At 41.4% G+C, this 22,952-nt stretch overlaps 1 protein-coding gene across 1 annotated transcript in view; it reads left to right on the forward strand.

Annotated features, from left to right (window-relative positions):
• ncam2 (neural cell adhesion molecule 2) overlaps positions 1–22,952 on the forward strand; it is a 488,348-nt gene that overhangs the window by 356,263 nt on the left and 109,133 nt on the right. Inside the window, exons 2-3 of the mRNA XM_030747061.1 lie at positions 4,798–4,872; positions 16,669–16,875. Coding sequence (XP_030602921.1) covers positions 4,798–4,872; positions 16,669–16,875 — 282 coding nt within the window. The remainder of the gene's footprint in view (positions 1–4,797; positions 4,873–16,668; positions 16,876–22,952) is intronic.

Raw genomic sequence — 22,952 nt, forward strand, 5'->3', positions numbered from 1 at the left:
AAGCGCGTTCTCTGTGGTGCATTTTATTTGGCCATGGCTTTAATGGGGCCTCTTTTTTATGGAGTACAGGATTACAGAATCACATCCCTCTCTCCCTTCCAGCTGATTGGACACTCTCCACTCTGTCAATCAAAGACTGGATTTATCCCGCCGCTAAATGCAACGGTGCGTTTAGCCCGCTTCAGTCTGCTCTAGATTTAGTCACACCAACTTAGCTGCTGGCAAGTTTCTGCGCCCTGTTGTACTGCTTCCAGATGTCGCCGAATCATGTCACAAGGCCAGCTCAGTCAGCTTCTCCTTGACTGACCTTAATCACCTCCACTGAGGAATATAGTGACTGAGGCATGAGGCAGCTTCTGCAAAGCTGAATTTGTGAAATAACTTGGCATGTGTAAACTGCAGTCGTTACGCTCTCTTTTGTAATGAATCCCATCTTTCTTGCTTAGAGCTCTTCACCTGAACATCTTTTTTATTAATATTGTGGTCTTCATTAGACTGCCATGCTTAAACCAGGCATTACCACGACATCTCCACGTGGCTAATTAGCCTAGCGTGAGCAGCGCAAACACATGGCTAATTTAGCATTTATTTCTCCGCCACTGTTTCTTGAACTGTATTTACACATGCTGTTTACATGCTTAATTAAACCATATCACCACAAAGCTTTGCTAACATACTAGCAGCATCCCCACATTTAGGTGCAGCCATAAAGCAATCCCTCTGTTTTTTCTATTCGCTGTCGATGTGGTTAATAAGTACAGGGGGACTCTAAGTGATTCAAGTCAACCACTTAACAGCAGAAGAACGCCCACTCGTGTTCTCTATGACCCCTCGCTCTCTCAGATGCTCTCTTGGCTGAATTTTCACCCATTTTCAGCGGCTTTGCTTGGCCGTATGTTGACAGTTGTCTTTGATTCACATGGCACTTGCAGAGGTACCTCACTGACTGACCCTCAACAAGTACCTGCACTGAAAACCGTTTAACCCTCACCCTATACTCCTAAAGGACTAGGGCTGTGTTTTTTTGGTTTTTTTTTAAATAAAAACTGCAAATCATACAGTATTAGTCATATAGTATCATACAGTCATAAGTTTGGACACACTTAGCTATTCATGTTAATGGGTAATGTGACTGTGGCAGAGCTGCTTGCTACGACATTTTGTGAACATTTGCAAATTGTTGTGCTTCTGACCACACATAATGCCAATACAATAATAACATGTGCAACATGATGATGCAGTGACGCAGGACCTTTGTGCTGTGTCACCTCACAGCACATAAACTAGATGACAGACAGTCTTATTTTCTTAGTCTGCTCTGAATTGGTAGCTTTGTCAAGTGTTTTACTTTCAAATGATACTTCTTGACAATTACATGTGTCACGTCCATTTCCTTTGTCCCATCCTTGTTAAAACGTCCAAAATAAGTCCCTATGTTTGACAGTAATTTTCTGATGTCTCAATCTTTGCTTTATCAATTTCCTCCTGTATGTTGACCATCACCTCTGCTGAACTCACAAGGCAAAACTCAACAGCATCTTCTGGTGAAAAAGCAACTGATCTGTACTAAAACGTTCAGTTTGTATTTACAGTTTATAGATTAATATATGGATGTTTTGTGTTTCTGTATCGATACAATATGGCCATACAAAAAATCATACTGTGCTGTATTTATCCCCCCCCCCCCCCCCCCCAATGAACAACAATGGGACACAAGTAGCATGTACTTTGAACCACAATGTTAACTGTTAGCTTGGTAGCTAGCATGCATCATCATCAGTGCCGATCTCTACTGGCTAAAAATCATACAGTTACTGAGTCTTTACTGTACAATATAAAGCGCCTTTAGGTGACAGTTGTAATTAAAGAAACATGTGATTCATTTTTAAAAATAAGGTTTTATTTTTTTCAGTAGTCCTCCTGAGCACAATAACCAGCCAGTTGTGGGATTTAATCTAGCAACCTTAAGGAAAACATCCTGATTTTCAAACCTTTGTCACCGAGTTTAGATTCTATAACTGACGCTGGAATTATTCATGTCTCATTGTTGTTAAGAAAGCTGGTAAGTCATATATAGTACTGACCACCTCTGACACGTTACAAATGGCAATCAATGGTTTTGTTTGTTGTCTTATTTTGCTTGTCTCCAAAGCTTCTCAAAGGAGCTAATAATTGGAGCTGATAATTGCTACCAGGCACATAACGTATTGACCCAAGCTCTGTAATAAGCCAGTTGAATGCAGCCGAAAACATTCCATGCCTGAAAATTGATATAATTAGCATGTCTCTTTGTGTCCCCTCCAGGCGAGACAGTGTTGAGTAAACAAATTCTCCCATTCCATGTCATATTTCAAATCCTGTCAACATTCTCATTAAAATGTCAATGCATATTCGCCGCGTGGACTCTGTGTTGTGCATTTTAGCTCAAAAATGCCAACCGAACACTAATGTTTCCCAGGTTCAACTTAATTATATGATTCACACCAATGACTCCAGCAGAACAGGAAAGAAAAAAAAAAAAATCAGGCCATTTTTCTTTTGCCCGCTGAGTTTTATGAGCAAGTTATTATGTGATCAATCACATACAGCAAGAGCAGCCCAGAATCAATTAATAATTGAAAACCGTTAAACTGTTAGAAGCGGTGATTGGAATCTGCCTTAAGTCAAAGGCAGGTAGTGTGGAAGGGCACAGGGTTAAATAGACATGATTAATCAACCCAAGAATAGCATTTGCATTCATTTGAAACAATGCTTGTGTGTGCGGAGACAGTAGCTGTGCCTGCATTCCATACTTCAGGCTAATTAGAGGAACGCTTGAAGTGTATGGCACTTTCACATCAAGCAATTAGCGACCAATTTAAGGGTACTCAGGGATGTCACGTGATTTTTATTTTGAGTGTCCCGTCGGTGGATGCTCACTCTCCCACGATGCATTGCACGAAGTAGGTGGATGAGCTGCTGGCAGCTGCAAAAAAAAAAAAAAAAATGTAATTATACAGTAGATGCTGGTGAAGCAGCCGAGCATGTTCAAACATTAACTTGCTGTTACTTAGCAGTCCCAAAATCACATTAACACTAAGTACAAAAACTGCGCATCGTAAAAAAAATATAGCTCTGTGTGCAACTAGTACAGTAAGTGTTTCTATTTTAAACCCTGCAAATAGAATGGACTTTGATTTTATAAAATTTCCATTGTGCCCATTCATTCTCTGAGCTTCTGCTATTGACTGGTTGATGTTTTAACAACTGAGATGCGCTGCAGAAACGATCAAATCTATTGAAACCTGCACCTTTACCCCATCATGCAAATGTGGCAGTGCCCCTTTATTGCCATCTATAGGCAGCCTCAGGTTATGACAGATGGCTCCCGGTGACAGCAGTTTGAAAGTGATGCTGATGCTGCTGCTGCTGACTGGAGCCGTTCTCCCTGGAGAAGCTGCGGCTAATCATTGCATCATTTCCTCAATTATTGACAGCCACCCTGTTAAGTTTCCCAGTGTTATAGAGAGAATTAACATCCATTAGAGTATTATTCAGCTTCCGCGTGTGTGTTTGTATCTGTGTGTGGCTTGATTTTGATCCTAACTAGACTTGCAGCTCCAAGGGCTGACAATGAGGAGCTGAGATATGACAGGCTCATCAAATGTCTTGCAATGCAGTGTGACTACTGCTGCGTCGAGAGGCTTTGGCCTAAAATTGACCCTCTCCCCACTGAGTTGCCAATCAGTACTCATCACATTAGACATCTAGACACATCCTTGGCTCCACAGTGCTGTTTAGCTACAGCTCTGCTTTTGCTTCTTTTTTTTTTTTCCACTTCCTCCTTTTTCCCTCCTTTGACACATTCATGTCAGCCAATACTTCAGGCAGACTCTTACTCAGATACCTGCCTTTTACTTCAGCCTTTCAAAAACTTTCACTGGATCACCCATTGTGCAGCATTATAATGCCACTTACAATGGACCAGCACAGACAAACGGCCTCTGATTGTAGTTTGACTCTGTCACTGCCACCAGCTGCAAGTTTTTCCCTCTGCATTTTCACTGTGTCTCTTAAGTAAAATGATGTCTTCCAGCAGCATACCCCCCCCCCTTTTTTCCCCCCCTCACAATAGTCTGGTGTATCTCAGTGAGGATGTACAAAGCCTTGCTTGACAAGTTTTGCGACCAAAGGAAACACGAGCATTATTGAGTTATTTGCCGTTTTCCGCTCGTTTTAAGCTCTTAAAATTCCCATTGCACTGTTGTTCGATTCATATACCATCGTCGAGAGAGATAACTGCAAATAGCATTACCTCAGGCTGAAAGGATCCCATTCATTGTCAAGCTGACTGACAAGCTTGTCACAAACAGCCATGTGCCTAATAGAAGGTATCAAGCCAATCTGTCTCAGAGCTTTGTGCGGAGGAATAGCTGTCTGTTGTTCTGTTGAACGGAAACTTTGAAAGCAGTTAAAGTTGAATAAGAATATATAAACTGTTCTTTTCAGCTTTGACAATGTCTCTTGTACAAGCCTGAGCTGCAAACATGCCTAAGGAGCTCCTTTATGCAGCAGGGTACGTGCACGTAACCTGCGCACTGCCTGCCACACAAATGATGCAAATGTAAATGTAACAGAATCTCTTAAAGAGACGGACACGGCCCACTTTGCCGGAGAAGCTGATGCTTTTTGAAGGCAATTTTGTACTATTATGTCTATCCAGTCAGCAAATGTGAAACGTCTTTGTGTTTTGCAGTCTGCTTATAATAACTAATCCATTATCCTTTCTTTCTCTGTCTCTCTTTTGTTCTCTTATAGCCGCCCTGCAGGTGTCTATATCCTTGAACAAAGTGGAGTTAAGTGTTGGAGAGTCCAAGTTCTTCATCTGCACAGGTACAAATGGCATACCCACCCCCCCCACCACAACATTTTTTTTCTTTTCTGTGCCTTTTTATTTTCAGTCAAACATTTACTGTTACAATGGTGGATGCTCCAATCAGAAGAAAGTTTGGCTTTAAAAGGAGAGGAGCTTGCACTATGGCCCAGTATCAGATAAATAAGGATTAATTTGAAATGCAGATTGTGCCGCGCTGGTCTAGTAGAGTCAAAGAATAAAAATAGGGCATTGAAAATTACCATAATAGGTCCCCTTCAGTGTTATGCATATGTATTGTATGTGTGAGTGTTTGGACGGCGGTAGGAGAAGCAGCAGGGGGTCTCATATCAGTGCTCATGAATGTCCGTTTGTGTGAAAGATAACATGAAACAATCCATGAGGTCCATATGGTGAGGGACTCTTTGACCCCACTGTGACTCAATCCACACAGGGGATGCTCCTGCCCTACTGTTCCTCCTTTTCATCGTCCCCTCTGAACATTATATCACCATAGCAGAAAACCCGATGCGGGAGCCAGTGGCTCAGTGGGGTGGCAGCACACTCTCTAGCAGGCCAGGCCCGTCTCCTGCTGGCTGCCTCTTCTGTCCTGCCAACACACTCAGTGTGGCGCTAACAGCCAAGACGGTAGAGACACATATTGGGAGGAGCATCCAGGGGGCGTTGAAGTCTAATATGTGCTGCGGTCGGATGGGGAAAAAAAAAAAAAAAAAAACTGAGGTGAATGGAATCAAACTGTCAGGAATTGAAAAGTAGGAGCTTTCACTGTGGAGAGCTGAGAAGAATGGAAAAGGCTTTGAGGTAAAGAAAATGAAAGAGTTGCAGATGTAGGTAGGGAGATAAGTTGCCAACATCCGCTGTCAAAGTGCATGAGAGGAGGTGTTTGTGTCACACGCTGCTTTCTTTTGCCCTTTTTCACCACAGGAAGTCACGCTAAGCCTGAGTTTTACCTTATTCACATGCGTTTCTGCCCACTGGAGTGGGCTGAGAAACAGCGAGAGGCCAAACGCAAAAGCTCGGTGAAACTGAGACTAGCCTGCAAACACAGGACACATTTTTTTTTGGCTTTTGCTTGCAACGTGGTATTGTATGAATCAGACCGACATAGATATCCATAAAAGAAAGGATCAGAAAGCACAGAGAGGCAGCTGTGTTGTATGCGAATTCATGGTTTGAAAAGTTCAGAGATCTGAGATGTGTGTGTTGCTCTTCAGACAAAAGAATCAGAGTGAAGTTGATTTGTTTATTTGATGCCTCTCTCAAAAAGTTTGCCGGGAAGAATAAATCAGAGGGTTATTCTACATTTATTACCAAAAGATCACAACCTTACTTTTTCTTAAAGATGTTGAAAAAAGGTCAAAATAAGGTCAACTATAAGTCAGCATGGTAGCCCGAAGGAGGAATCCTTTTATCATAATGGCTGAATGTCAAATTACTTTTGCATTATTCATGTCTGATCTCAAATCTTTCTTCTGTTTCTTGTTAGTTTAAATAATTTCAACTAAAACTGTATAAATTTCAGTCATTTAAAAATGAATTCCTGAACTTAATGGAGACGAAGGAGCCCCAAAGCCTTAGGAATGGCTGTACTGGACAAAGTATGCTGAAGATAGAAGTCCCAGGCAGGAGACGAAGAAGACCACGAAGGAGGTGGTTGGTGTGGCAGAGGAAGATGATGATAATCAGCTGTGGCGACCACTAAAGGGAGTAGCCTAAAGATGAAGATTTCCTGGTAACTTTTAAATAACATAACTCTCTAAAATAATAATAATAATAATTAAAAAACCCTCATCTGATTTGCTTCACAGGGCTGTGTAGGTGTGTGTCAATTAGATTTTATTGACAATCGCCAAACTTGGAAACAGCTGTTAGCCTGATGCACAGAACATGCAAATTTCTCAGTTCAGTGAGATTCAGTCAGCTTGATGGGATCCAACATGAACCAGTTTAAATTAGGAGATTTCTCATTTTACTTTTTTTATGTTTTAGTGTCACGAGTAAGTCACTTTAATTCTTTTGGAATAAGATGTCATGTACTTTGGTGCACCAGTCAGTCTGCTGACACATTCCTGATAAAGAATATCAGCTAAGTTTTGGATAGCTGCTTTGTTTTTCTTCCTCATACCTGAATATTTATCCTTTACATATTGTTCAGGTGGTGACTTTTGCTAAAGTGACCCACAATACAAAAAAAATGTATGTGCACAGAGCTGTTCTGCATCATGTTTGGTCCGTACCTATTCAGATGGATTCCTGCTCTGGTCACATTAAGGATAACAGTGGTTTAAAGCTGTGAAACTGTACATGCCATGTCTGTGTGCATTTTTTATGGGACAGTGGTGACAGAGTTCAAGGAGGACCTTGACACTGCCTCGAGAACTGTCTGCGTTCCCGCCACGTTTACCCAAGATCCTACTGAGGCAGACGCCTGCTGGTCTTTGAAGGGTCACGGGGAGGATCTTGAAACAGTGAAACAACAAGAAAATATAAAGTGTCCTTCAGATGCAATGATAAAACAGCACTGCTGTGCTCGGAAACCCATTATTCCCTGTGGCTTGTGGCACACATGAATGCTTTTTCACCGCGTCACACGCGCAGCACATTTGCACGACTAATAGAAACAAAAAAATTCCAGGGAGTGGGCACGGATAGCACACATATATCCGAAGTGGCACAGAAAATGATCCAGTACAGACAGAGCGCAGATGCTAGCACATATCGCTTCCTACGTGAATGGTACACATAAGGAACAGAGGTCATACAGAGGTCAGAGGATGACTTGACACAAGCTCTGCACTGGCATGCACAAGCACCTGCAATGTAACAAAATCATCTAAAAATAAAAAAAACATAATTAAAAAAAACATTTTTTTAGCTGCATTCATACTTTTCTATTTCTGATGATTTATTTAATGTCTAATTATAATGTAGTGGTTTGCACAGACTCCCCTAACAAACGACAGATCCCCTCTTCGATCCTGGGAGGAGACACAAACCTCTTGTGCGTTGCATCAGGAAGGGCATTCGGAAGTTATGGATCCGGCATATTTGTCAAATCAAATATGCACAGCCTGCTTGTTAATAAGGGAGCAGCTGAAAGTAGTTATTATGGACATGAGGATTTTTACGATATAGCAATGAGGACAGTGTTTAATATTATTAATGTTTATAGATGGTCGTATAATAAACATTTCTAGAATGTTCTCATAATTTAAATATGCTTAAATCATTATGGCTTTTATGCTTTGATGTCTTGGGTAAAACATGCTGAAAAAAATACACTTTTCCTGCTCTCTGAAACATTAATAGGATTAGTCAACTATTTTTAATGCTAGATAGGATATTAGATTAGATTAGATTCAACTTTACTGTCATTGAACACAGTAACAAGTACTTGAACAACGAAATACAGTTTGGCATCTAACCAGGAGTGCAGAGTAGTAAAGTGCAAGGTATGTACTTGGGCAAAGCAGGTATGACCTGAATATACTATATAATATATGCTATGAATGTGCTAAAAAAAGATAGTGACTAAACTTTTATCCATATATATATATATATATATATATATATATATATATTTATACACACACACACACACACACACACACACACACACACACACACTGGCTGACCAAAAAAAAGTCACCACCTGGATTTAATTAAGCAAATAGGTACGAGCCTCCTATTGGATAATTACTGCATGGGCGATTATCCTTCAGCTGGCAACAAGTTATTTAACCCTAACTGGTGCGATGAGTTGCTTCTCATTTCTTTAACAACCATGTCCAAAGACACATCATGTGGTCATGGGGAAGATGTCAGTTTGCAGAAACTACTAAAATTGGGTTACGAACGCTTTATAAAAACTGGAAGGATAGTGGGGACCCATCGTCTTCGAGGAAGAAATGTGGCCGGAAAAAAATCCTGAATGATCGTGATCGGCGATCACTTAAATGTTTGGTGAAATCAAATTGAAGAAAAACAACAGTAGCACTCAGGGCTATGTTTAATAGTGAAAGTAAGAGCATTTCCACATGCAAAATGCGAAGGGAAATCAAGGGATTGGGACTGAACAGCTGTGTAGCCTTAAGAAAACCACCAATCAGTGAGGCTAACCGGAAAAAAAGGCTTCAATTTGCTAGGGAGCATAAAGATTGGACTCTGGAGCAATGGAAGAAGGTCATGTGGTCTGATGAGCCCAGATTTACCCTGTTCCAGAGTGATGGGCGCATCAGGGTAAGAAGAGAGGCAGGTGAAGTGATGCACCCATTATGTGGGTTCAGCAACATTATGTGCTCAAAGAATGAGGTCAGCTGACTACCTGAATGTACTGAATGACCAGGTTTTTCCATCAATGGATTTTTTTCTTCCCTGACATATTCCAAGATGACAATGCCAGGATTCATCGGGCTCGAATTGTGAAAGAGTGGTTCTGGGAGCATGAGACAACATTTTCACACATGGATTGGCCGCCACAGAATCCAGACCTCAACCCCATTGAGAATCTGTACGATGTGTTGGAGAAGGCTTTCCTCAGTGGTCAGAATCTGCCATCATCACTGCAAGATCTTGGTGAAAAATGAATGCAACGCTGGATGGAAATGAATCTTGTGTCACTGCAGAAGCTTATCGAAACAATGCCACAGCGAATGCATGCCGTAATCAAAGCTAAAGGCGGTCCAACGAATATTAGTGTGACCTTTTTGTGTGACTTTTTTTTTTGGCCAGGCAGTGTATATACACAGTACATTTAGACATTTTAAAATGATCTGGAATTTTTGGCTCAGGTCAGAAGTGACCTGGACGATACTGTGAAGGCATGAAATATGAAGAGTATGTAATGGTTAACGTTATCAATACCTCACTTAATTCCAAGATGCCTTAATGGAGGCCACAAATTTGTGCTTTCTCCAATGCAAATTTTATAATAAAAGCTTTCTATTATATATATATTCATGTAGATATTTACATGAAAAAGGCAATCTACATTTTTCCTTTTAGAGCTTTGGCTACTACTAAATGAACCTTGTATAAGTGCTCCATTAGACGCTGTTACAAAGGTCAAGAATGCGAATTCTGACCTTCATAGTATTTCTATTACAGCTAGTTATCACACAGGTCATTAATGCACAATGGCATTTTCACCAAACTCTTCTAAAATACATAGACCTTTGCAGTGAGAATGAATGACGTGCCATCTATTCACTGACTTTTGCTCTGAAAGGGAAATGCGAGAGGCAGAATTAGCTCTTATTAATCCCCTTGCATGATAGGATTAAAAAAAAATTGTTCATGCTTTCATGAGACTCTAAAAGATTACATTCAGTGGTGATTTCAATTGAGGCCCTGACATGATAGGAGACAGAAAAGACCTGAAGATTTGAGCGATCAGAAAAGCAGAAAGACACAAATACCTAAAGAGATACGAGTCATTTCTGCCACAATAGCTTTTCACAGTATTTGTATATGTTCTGTTGCATAGCTTGTTTTTTAATGTACAGATAAAAGCCATAAAAACTTTTTTTGTATAAATAAAAAAAAGTTATTTCAATACATAAAACACAAAACAGTGTCAGCTGTCTTTGGCTTAGATCCCAGAACTGTACCAACAGATGAACACGATTATTTTATAAAAGGAGCATCTATTTGCACCCAGGTCTGAAAAGTCACATGACCTCGTGGACCCCTTTTTTTTTTACAGTAAAATTTCAATAATGTCTTTTATGCACACACAAGTCCCGACATAAGTCAGTTACTGAATGCATAACTTTATAAAGTCAAGTGAAAACATTTTTATAGGGAGAAGGTCTGGGTGCATGGATGGGTGCAACAAAGGGCTTTCACTCAGGAAACTGTGGTATGTGTCCAATGTGAAAACAAAAGGTCATTGTTGACTTGTTATTCTTTACACTTAGGTGACTTGTTTCCTTTTTATAACTTAAAATAAACTGTTTCACAACATTAACCATGTTTTGGAAAGACTTTCTGTTAATGTGCGCATGGATGGCATCGCTGGCTACGGCCACCTAGATACTTGTCTCCGTCATTCTTTATACGCTGTAGTGTATGTGTGGAAATAGTCACACTGAATATTCATCCTAGGTACAAATAGTATTGCTGGCTACTGACAGCTGGGTGCTAATAGCATGTGCCTTTAAAAACCTCATTTAATCATTCCTCATGCACAGTTTGCTATTTTAATTGGCTGTTTTTTTTTGTTAATAACTCCCGGACCCATGAAAACAGAAAGTGTGAGATTTTTTTTTGGGTAAACTGGAGGAAACAGCCAAAACAACAAGGTGAGAAAGCCAAGGACTGTTACCAAATGGGAAGATTGGTTTGTACGGTAATTATCCATTTTTTGAGGTAATTACCCAAGTTTTTTTTTTTTTTTATATTCAAATTGTTTTTTTCTGTCTTTTTAAATGCAAAAATATTTAGTGTCCCGCAGCTCTCCTGTTCCCGCTTCTTGTTTTACCAGGGACGTGATCCCAGAGGGCCCAGAAACTGCAAACAGACACTAGTCTGTTAAGTACTGATGGCTCCCAGTGTCAGTTAATTTGATAATCCAAGCTGATGCGCTCACAGCGTAAGGTTGTGTTCATACAATTAGCACTGCATTAAAAATATGCAACCCTTTAATTCATTTCAATGATGCAGCAGCTCTGAGCCCACTGAAAAATGTTGGACCATTCAGGTAGAAAAGGGGAACCTCTGTCTATTATTATAAGATAAAATGTTAGGAGTTAGGATAAAATGTTGGGAGTGGTAGCCTAGGGGAGAAGAAGATGGTTCATCACTGAGATGACCCCCCCCCGTTGCTCCATGGGTCAACTGCAGAGACTGAATCTCACTGCATGTATATGTGTGTGACAAATAAAGCTCTTTCTCTTTAACTTCCCATGGACCTGCTGCGCTGATCCCTGAAACTGTTTCCATGTCAGTGAAATCAAATGCCACTATTTTGCCAATGCTCTTGAACCAAGCAAGGAATCCAAAAAACAGAAATCACCAGGAAACACAAATGCTGTGGGACACTCGGAGCAGGGAGATACAGAGCCGGGACGCACGCAGCTACGAGGGACTGCACAACAATAAACAAGGGGAGGCGGAGGAAATATATACATGGAAAACAAGGGGAGAGATAACAGGTGGGGCACACAGCTGGAGACAATGGACATAATGAGACGGGGGAAGTTAAGCTCAAGACACAGAGGACAACTGTTAACAAAATAAAATAGGAAGTGTGGCACAACAGAACGGGGGGGGATAGAATGAACTTGACCCAGAGGAAGATTGTACACACTTTAATTTTTTTTTTTTTTTGTATTTTTGGCCACAGCGGCTTTTATTGGCAGTAGAGAGAGACAGGAAATGGGGGAAAGATAAAGGGGAAGACACATGGGTAAATTGGCCACAGGCCGGGACTCAAGCCCACGGCGCCCGCACCGCAATACGGCATATGTATGTGGCTTCACCACTAAGCCACCAGGGTGCCCCCAAACTTTCATTTTGTCTTATATGATGTATTTCCATAAATGAACATCACATGTTTCAATAAACCACTGCACCTATTCCCCGTTTTTCTAGCAAAATGTAAAGAAATGAGGGCTGGCTTAGGATTTTTGCACAGTAGTTTAGTTTGTTATTGTCATATACAGGTAACAAATACACAGTCATGTCAGCAAGAATTTCCAAACAAAAGTAAACATCATTAAAAATAATTATGAATTTATTTGTATTTGTTTTTTTTCTTACAGTTAGAGAAAACAGGCAGCAATAACAGCACCTACTGCAGAGTTTGTTTGTTTTTTTTTCTTATTTGAAATGAACCTGGGCCCATGGCGTGACAGATGAGGAGGTGGATAAACCAGTGTTTAGGTGTGTGTGGTTAACCTCCCATGCGACTGAAGTGGCAGAGAGCCAGAACAAGCGTTAGCTGCTGCAGAAAAACAGGAGACAGCTACAAAAGCAACCTCGGCAGCCAAACGAGATCCAACAGCTATTGTGTGTCTCTGTGTGTTCTTCAGATAACCAAAGCAGGGAGGGCCACATCCCACATCCCAGTAGACCTGCATTTTCCCAGTGGCTACACATTCCAGAGCAGGCAGAGATAGATATATAACCAATAATTCTGATACCAAGCAGCACACATATACATGCTGACCGGTGAAATTCTTTCCCTGGTCAGCTTGATACTCTGCTGTTACCCACTTCCCCGGAGACCTAAATCAATTTCTACCAAGGCCCCACTGCCAGGTGCCATGGGGATCTGGGAGTGTTTAGGCTTGTGCTCAGCTAATTTTGGCACCAAGAGGCCCCCTTAGTCAATAATCTACCTTGTGCAGGAGCTGAGAAGATTGCTTCAGTGTTTTTTTTTTTTTTTTTTCGATTACTCTCTCACTGCTGGGGAGGGTACAAAGCTTCCTCGCTCATCCCGGTTTCATCTGAAGTGTAATTTCTTTGTGATTTTTAGGATTAAGCTGTCATTCAATCACCGCGTTTCAGTGTAGACATTTCGGTAGAAAACTGATCATTTTCTTACCACGCTACGACTGCAAGAGACAGTCATTCTTTTATGCCAAAAATCAGTAATAACACCAAAGCTTATGCAGATCTTCAGAGCTGTTTGACAGAAATTTCCACAAGCTATTCATGCAGTTGTAAAGACACACAGGGGGAGGCAGGGCTGAGCGTGGAAAACAGGGCATCACGCTCCACGCTCCTGTCTTCTCAGATCATCTGTGAAGCAAATGGCCTGTCACCATACTAGCTGCATCAGTGTGAGCATATTTAACTGTCTCCGCTGTCAACAGACTGTAAAATGGAAAGAGCTGATAACGCTGGGATTCTAACAGGTATAAAGAGATGCCTGTGGGGATGCTAGACGCTTATCTGTTCCCCACAAGGCTCCGGTCGGAAAGCCCGGGACGCTCGGTACTGTAATGTGATTTCAGCAACACTTGTGTTTGATTGCCTCATCAGATTTGTTGGCCTTGGAACTAATGAGCAGCACACGCCAAGCATACGACGCTGATAGTTGTTGGAAATATTGTGATGATGATCAGAGTCAGCATGTGTCAGCTGGAGCCTGCATGTTGGAGGCGTGGATATCGAGAGGGAAATTTGTCATCATTTACCTTTATGTGCTTGCGTGCCATTAAAATAGATTATCATCGAAGTTAAATGCACTGTTCATAATTCGTGTATGCTGGGGAAAAAAATACGTCCCCAGCAAAATCCAGCCCTACCTGAAGCCATCCGCTCACAGTTAGTCCTGCCAGTTGTAAGCTGAACCAATGCTGGCCTTTGATGCAGGCTGCTGTGCACCTGAATGATAAAAGCTTTGCTCAAGGGCATCTTACCGACAGCTGCAGAGAGGGGGGAAAAGGGTATTCAGACCGCCTGCTTTCTATTTTCTCTTTCTAAGGGGTCATCCTGTCATTTTTCTATTATACGATATAACAATGTCTGCTGCTTCTATTCTTCCTGTATCTTTTGTTTCCTAACTGGACAAGCCTCTGTCTGTATCCTCTCTTGTTCCAGTCTCTAGCTGATTGATGGGCCAAGTAATGGCCCTCCATGCTGGCACTTTTATTTGCAGAATTTACAGGCAAGCAGCACCTGCTTCAGGCAGATGGTTCTATCATCTCCTACAGTAGCCAGATGAGTTCATGTTTCACAAGGTACATATGGCCGCCATTTTAATCAGAACCCGGGCTAGCTTTTGGTCGGGCCTACCACTTGTTTCCATGTTTACGCCTCTGCTCATGTTGGTACTCACACGAGCGCCGTGCAAAATCTTAGGAACACGAGCAGAATTTATGGACTACATATGTCCCCGTTTCTGTGCCGAGTTATTAGCCATGTAAATCCAAGATTATGACATAATCATGTCATTTCAGGCCGTCTGTTCCCTAAACTAGTTCCAGCAGAAGCAGTGGATGGTCCTCGGGTCTGCAGAGCAAAGCAAACAGTAGCAAGAGATTACTGACATGTAATACCTAATCAAATAAAGGGTCTTCAGTGGGGCTTACGCAGTCTTGCATCATCTTTGTTGGATGAAGTCCAACACTTGTTCTTCACTAATTTTTTGGCTGCTTATTTGAAAAATAATATCCATTTTGCTCTATCACGTCATGTTTTTTCACAGCTGTAAACATGATCTAGACTTTTTTTGCTGTATCTGTGGGTGCTTCACTACATCCAAACAGAGACAAAACAGAATAGATTTGGTGAAAATGGCATTCTTTGCTTACTTTGGTATGAAACTGGGCGACCAAGACAAGCCACGGGCACCTCATTTAGCCTGCCGGGCATGTGTGGAAAACCTCTGAAGGTGGACTAAGGGAAAGAGAAAAGGCTTGGGTTTTGGTATTCCTGCTGTATGGAGGCAGCCACAGAATCACTTTGATGCCTGCTACTTCTGTTTAGTCGATATTTCTGGGTACAGTTCCAAAACCAAATCCTCTATCACCTGCCATCTGCAATGAGACCTGCACCACATTCGGATTAAATGCCACCTCCCATTTTTACTGACTTAGCTGATGAGAGCGAAGAGTCTGATGATGTTTTGTCTCCATATGCACAACATTCTAGTGATGAGGACTTTAAAGATCCATCTTCTAGGAGCTCATCTCTTCCCCAGTTATTCACTCAGCCAGAGTTTGGATTTGCCAAAGGAAGCAGCTGAGCTGGTGGTCCCAGGAACCAAATTTTATTTTAATAGGCATCCCAAAAAGGCTCTCGTTCCATTCTTTGAAATGAATGATGACTTTCTCTATTGCGTTGATGCTGAAGTTTTTTTGGGTGTAATGAGTTGTCAGCATGATGCAGATGACTGGAGGCTGTTCATTGACAGCTCAAAAGCCAGCCTAAAGGGGGTCCTGCTGCATGATGACAATTACTTTGGTCATTCTGTCCAGTTAAAAGAAACCTCTGAAAATTAGACAAATTGTGTTGGAGAAGCTGAACTCCAATGATCGCAAATGGACCTTATGTGAAAGATTTTGACATTTTGGACAAAACTGTACATGATTGAATAGTTTTATTGGTACTTTTAAACTCAGCATCATTAAACTAGGTAATATTGGCTATTTTCTGGAAAACCAAGGCAATTTTATTTTCTGATGCAGGGTGGTGTTATGATTAAATCCTGAAGCAGCTTGATGCCTTAATCTTTCCAATTAAAATAATTTGTGTTTTTTTCCCCCCCTAAATTCAAGCTGATTTTGAAGCTAGTCACTGTGGATATCTCCTCTATTTTTGGTTTATCACATTCTACTTTTCTTAGTTAGGTGTCCATCTACACCTAGTTAAAAAATAATTAAAAATGTTCACTCTGTAAAAAGTTTGCCTTCCAGGGAAGTCTGTATTGTGGGCTCTCAGTCTATTAAGAAAGAAGGAAAAACACAACTGTGAGCAAACTCACCTGTGTGCTAGAGTCCTCATGCATAGCGATGCCAAGTAAATGGTACCCAAGGGCAATCTGGTGTTTTCACAAGCAATCTTGAGACTTGAGATTGCTGAAACTGTTGCAGCTTCATCTGATTGGATTAATTTTAAAATACATAAAGCTGCTGAAGGTCAACAAGAGGCAAGTGCACTTAAAACTGTCTCTTTATAGATCTCAGGTGTGAATGCCACAAATCATGAAAACTGCTCTTTCTCAAGCAATGAAAGTAAACATTAAGAGTTGTGACATGATCTTTACTTTCCTGGTTAAACAGAGTAAAATACACTCCTTATAATCAGTTTATTTGACGTCTCTCTCTTTCTCTCTCTGTTGCTAGCTATCGGCGAGCCAGTAAAGCTGGAGTGGTACAACCCCCAGGGCGAGCGCATCATGGCCTCTAGGCGAATGGCGCTCCACACAGAAGGGTCCCGCTCCAAACTCATTATTTATAACGCCATCATCGAAGATGCGGGTATCTACCGCTGCCAGGCCAGCGACGCCAGCGGTCACACCGAGGAGGCCTCAGTTGTGCTGGAGATCTACCGTAAGCTTGATAACACACACGCGCACGTTGACACATTTACCCGCAGATGCTCCATGTTTGCTTCCTGAGGAGACTGGAACATGAGGACACGAAGAGAATAAACATCTCACATTAGCTTTTGATCACCAGGACAACCAGCTGATTCATATTCCTTCCCACGCCACAGCCGCAAGCTGTGTTAGCTCGCTGTGTGTGCACATGCATTTTAGGTTCATGCTTACCTTTGACTTTGTGTGTGAGTGCGTGAGTTACACTCATTCTTGTGATTAAAGTATAATGACAGCTAGTAATGCCATGGGACTTGGATCCTGTCAGGAATAATGAGGGATGGGGCACCGAGGCTAACCTGCCTTGCTGACCAATCACTATTTCCCGGGCAAAACTTAATGTTTTCCCCAGGAAACAGTGTTGATGGGTACAGGCTTTTTTTTCTTTTCTTTTTTTACTGATTCCATTCTAGCAGTAATCAGGAAACCTGCATCTTTAAAGTGTTGTTCAGCAAGACATCCAGCTGAAACCCCACTAGCTCATTGCTGTGATTTAATTTAGACAACACTGGAAATAAAAGGAGAACAACATGTAAGCTGCTGTTGGCAACACTAAGATCATCTCCTGGAGCAGGGAGCTTTTAGGGAAAATTACAATGTAGATCTAAATAACACAAACACATGTTTTAGGCTAATTCAAGTGCAAAAAAGAAAAAAGCAAGATAACACAGTTTGGCAGGCATAAAATAGTATTTTTTGCACCAACAGGGTGATTCTCAAAGCTGAGAACTTGGCATATCTCAGCATGGGGTGCAGTGTATTCTTAAACAATTTAATGAAACTGGACAAGAGGAGGACAAAAGAAGAAATGGCAGGCCTAGCAAACTATCTACAGCAGAAGAACAGTGTCTAAAAGTCATGTCCTTAAGAAATAGGTAAAAGGTGCAGCAAAAACCTGACACAGGACCTGAGAGATGCATCTGGGTCTTCAGTTGATCCATTTACTGTTCAGTGAAGTCTCATCAGAAATGGTCTCAGTGGTGTAAAGCTGAAATAAATCGATCTGTACAAACAGGTTGTCTTTGTGAGGTTTTAACTGGCCTTTGCAAAGGGGTCAAACAACAATACAGCGTGCAGCTGCAGTCTGCATGGTATTTGACAAAGAATAATAACAAGCATAGAATCGTTTATAGGGACCAGTTATCTATCCGCCATGGTCACAGAATACAATCAGATCATTCTGTGCAAAGGAGAACTCGTACAGATGAGTATATCTTGTAATAGATGTATATATAAGGACAAAACATGGTACTATGGAGCCTTCCATTCAAGCAGGACAGCTTAACACAGAGAAGAGCAGAATCTTAAAATTTCCATCACAGTGGAAAGGTGGCTGTCAAAAAGCCATTCTTTATGAAAGGAAGCAGAGGGAGAAACATTCGAATCATTGTCAATAAGTACAAAGGAGGTAAGCAGAGAGGAGAGGAGCGAGTGTGTGTCTACAGTCACCTGTAAAACATTGTGAAAGAGCTTTGAGTGTCCTTCAAAAAGCCTGGAGAACTGTTCATGAAGACTACTTGAAGAAATGACAAGAAAGCTTCCTCAGAGAGTTTAGGCTGTGCTGAAGAATGAAGGTGGTGATACCATGTTGTATCTTTGCATATGTTTCTATAAATTGCTGCACCCATTTCCCATCTTCCTAACAAAATATAAAGAAATGAGGGGTGGCTCAAGACTGTTGCATATTATTGCATTAAATTATAATACTTTCTAGCCAACAATACAGAAATAGGCCAGTCTAAAAACATGTTTGTATTTTTACGTGTACCCGGTTTTGCTAGGCTGCTAGGTCAGCCTGAGCCACATTCAAGTCACTACTCTTGTTTGTGGGCTTCGTGCCTTTTGGAGCATTTTTAATTCCGTTCTGTGAAAAATAATATGGATTTCTGTGATGGAACTCCGTCTGTTCATGGGTGATAGGACAAAGATTATGATGCAACAGCTACAAACAGAAAAGATTACATAAGAACCAAGTGAACTCTGAGGTGTGAGTAACCCACATATACTGTACATCTTTGATCAGGAGTCTACAGGACGTTTAATTGAAGGAAATGTCAAAGTACATGGATTTTGATTCCAGAACTTGAATACACATACACATACACGGACACACACACACAGTCACACACAATTATGTGTACACACAGTCTGGAAATCATCACCTGCTGTGTGCCTGCCTTTTCATCCTCTCCCAGCGAACCATTAGTGGAGACATCACAGCTTCAATCACACCTGCCACCACTCAGCCTTTGCCTCATTCAACACATAACCAATTCCCTAAAACCATTGTTTCCATGGTAACCAGACATCACTCACTCAGGCCCTCGGTGTAGATTTCACGAGCAGCATGTGGATGTAAACCACCCAAAAAAAAATCCAGCCAGGTGTTCTGCCAGCACACAGTCGGAACAGACGAGGAATCCTCATTTGGTGCACAGGCCTGCGCGCGACAACATGTTCTACATGAAATTCGTGACCTGTGGGAGACAGAGTGTCCACATCTTCTCAGTAGTTGCTGACTTCTGTACGATGGCCAGATGTAATCATGCAGCGCGGATTGTCAGATCAGCTTTGAGTTAAAAACTGGTGCCACACTTTGACGAAGTTCATCGAAATACAAAGTAGTAGCCAGCAATGAGTTTGTTGCATTGATCAGTCTACTACTAATTACAAGACTTGCTATGAAATTCAGCTATTTGGAGTCCTCGACAGAATGAAATGTTAAGTAACTAATTTGTTTTTCATTTATAGGTCAAAATGTTTGTTTCTTCAGTGCTTCTGTTTATGACCAGATACACTATACTGCCAAAAGTATTTACTAACCCATCCAAATCATTGAATTCAGAGTCTTCCAGTCACTTCCATGGCCACACATTAAACCAAGCACCTAGGCATGCAGACTGCTTCTACAAACATTTGTGAAAAAATGGGTCGCTCTCAGGATCTCAGTGAATTCCAGCATGGTACCGTTACCAAATATTCCACAGACAACTCTTAGTAGTATTCTTTCAATAATGAGAGATCATTAGGAGAAACTTAACAAGATTTACTGATAATACAAATAGCTGTTTGGTGATTAGACTCCGATGGCCCATTGAAGCTGAAGGGAATCACGGTAGAGATAGGAATTAGGCAAGACTCCCTGGAGTCTAGACGCTGGTGGTGGTGGAGACTAAGATGGAGGCTTGGAAGGAGGTGGGTTCCACAAATGAATCTGGAAGGGAGAATGACAGTAAGTAAGCAGTGATATTTAAAGCACACTGAGCGGAGGCTGATTGACTCAAGGAAGGCAGGCAGAAAGAGGATTGGACTAGAAGAGATGAGGCCAGCATTCAGTTTGACAGTGTGGGAAAGTGGAAGTGATGTCAAATAGAGAAATGGTGTAACACCTGGGAAAGAATGCGGATGAGTGATTTCAGATTTTTCTTATTGAACTTACACCTAAGCTTCATAACAAAGTGGAAGCGATTGGGAATGACAGCAACTCGACCACAAAGCGGTAGGCTGCATAAAATGACAGAGCAGAGTCGGCGGATGCTGAGGCGCATGGTGCACAAAGGTCGCCAACTTTCTGCAGAGTCGATCACCACAGACCTCCAACCTTCATGTGGCCTTCAGATTAGTTTGTAGAGAGCTTTGTGAAGTGGATTTCCATGGGTGAGCACCTGCATCTCAGCTCTATATCACCAAGTCCAATGCAAAGTGTTGGATGCAGTGGTGTAAACTGGAATCTATAGCAGTGTGACGTGTTCTCTGGAGTGAGGCTCAACCCCTTAGTTCCAGTGAAAGAACCTGTTATTGCGTCAGCATACCAAGACATTTTGGACAATTTCATGCTCCCTGCTTTGTGGGAACAGTTTGGGGATGGCCCCTTCCTGTTCCAACATGACTGCACACCAGCAAGCAAGGTTAATAAAGACATGGATGAGCCAGTTTGGTGTGGAAGAACTTGACTGGCCTGCACAGACTCCTGACCTCAATCTGAAGAACACCTCTGGGACGAATTAAAGCAGAAACTGTGAGCCAGGCCTTCTCATCCAACATCAGTATCTGACCTCACAAATGCCCCTTTGGAAGAAGGGTCAAAAATTCCCATGAACACAATCCTAAACCTTGTGGAAAGCCTTGGGTGAGAGTTGAAGCTGTTGTAGCAGCAAAGGGTGAACCGACAGCATATTAAACTCTATGGATTAAGAATGGGATGTCACTGAAGTTTAAATGTTTGACAAGGCAGACAAGTGAATGCTTTTGAAAATATAGCGTAACTACAAAAAAGTGGTAATTAGCTGATTTCAGCATGATAACATGCATACCTATGATTCTGCCCATAATAAACCTGCTTAGCACGATACCTTTGTCAACGTGACTGTGTAGAATGCTAAGATTACAATTTAATCAAAGCCATTGTTGTGCCTAACCATAGCCTCACAGAGCTGTTAACTTGACTCAGATACTCCTGTTAGTACTTCAGTGTAATACAATATGCTTACTATAATATGAGTTCTGCAGTCTTGAACCACCCCTCATTTTTCTTATATTTTGCTACCAAGGATCCAGCCAGTTTTCTGAAGGTCTTTCAAAGTTTGTCTTTGGACACTGGCTGCTTTTTCAGTCCAGTCATTCCAGTCCACCATTTCCAGAGGAATGTTCTTGTTTGTGTGTTAAGCCACTTAATACTAACCTATGAATCATTCAAGCCTACTCAAGATAAATCAGTGTTTTATATATAACAGACAACTTACCCAAAAAATAAAATAATAACAAAAGTCCGCTTTTCGCGGACTTGCTGTTTCGCGGGTTTTCAATCAATATTAGTGTAAAATATTTATTGCGGTATTTTCACTGTTTTGCGGGTTTTTGCGGTACTCGTTCTACATATGCGTAGTACGTGTTGCACAGTAATGTATATATTTGGTGTATAAGTGTGTGGGGAGGGTTTATAAAAACTTAAAATAGTGTATAACTACTAAAATAATGTATAAGTATTAAAATAAATATAGCGTCCCTACTTCGCGAATTTTCACTTATCGCGGGTGGTCCTGGAACGTAACACCTGCAATAAGTGAGGGATTACTGTATCTCAAAATTGTATGCAGCTTGAGCTCAAAGCACACAATAACTGGACTGAAAATCAGTGACAACGGGTTTTGTGGAGTGATGAATCAGTGATCATCTACAGCCATCTGTAAAACACGGTGGAGGCTCTGTCATGGTTTGGGGCAGCATAGCAGTCAGCGGTGTTGGAAATCTTGTCAAAATTGATGAAATTATGAACACGATGATGCAGTACCATAAAATAAGCATCTGATTGGCAGCAGCTTCATTTTTCAGCATGACAGTGATCCCAAACACAACTGTCAGTGCAGTCAAATAGTCTACCTGTATTTGTTATTGTGAACAGACGTATCCAGTCAAAATAGTAACTATAAGTAAGGAAACCCTTTTGCTTTCCAAACAGAAGATGGAAACCTGTTTTAAATCTTTGCTTACCTGTTGGCAAAACCCAAAAACATCAATTAACTGCAGCAATGTTTGCAGCTGTACCAAGTGACAGAAAATCATATTCATGATAGAGTAAGTCAGTACAATGTCTGAGCCAGTTAGTTTATTAATGGGCAAAGCAATAATGCTGTACAAGCCCATTTTCCAAATCCAGCTAAATTGGTCAGTACATGGAAATAAATCTGTATCACAGTTGAGACAGGTCCAGGGAAATTGGCCCATCAACTTATCAGACAGTTATCTTCGCAGTGATGTCTCCGCGAATGACAGCAAAGAAACTCCAGAGTACTGAGTACATTCTCAATTCGCCAGTGTCAAGTGTGCAGTAGAGTGTTACTCCAGAGAGGATGTTTCCCTTACTGATTCTCTTGTAGAGCAGCATGACTACAAAAGAGACAGGAAATGGATACAAACAGAAGGAACAAGTGGCACCAGAAGTGTTCAAACCTGAGAGGGAGACAGAGGGAGAGAAAGCAGATTTTGCAAATAAAAAGAACACAAATGGAGGGAGGTGGGTGGGATGGGGTG

This window comes from Archocentrus centrarchus, chromosome 2 (assembly GCF_007364275.1).
Source record: "Archocentrus centrarchus isolate MPI-CPG fArcCen1 chromosome 2, fArcCen1, whole genome shotgun sequence".
Lineage (NCBI taxonomy): Eukaryota > Metazoa > Chordata > Actinopteri > Cichliformes > Cichlidae > Archocentrus > Archocentrus centrarchus.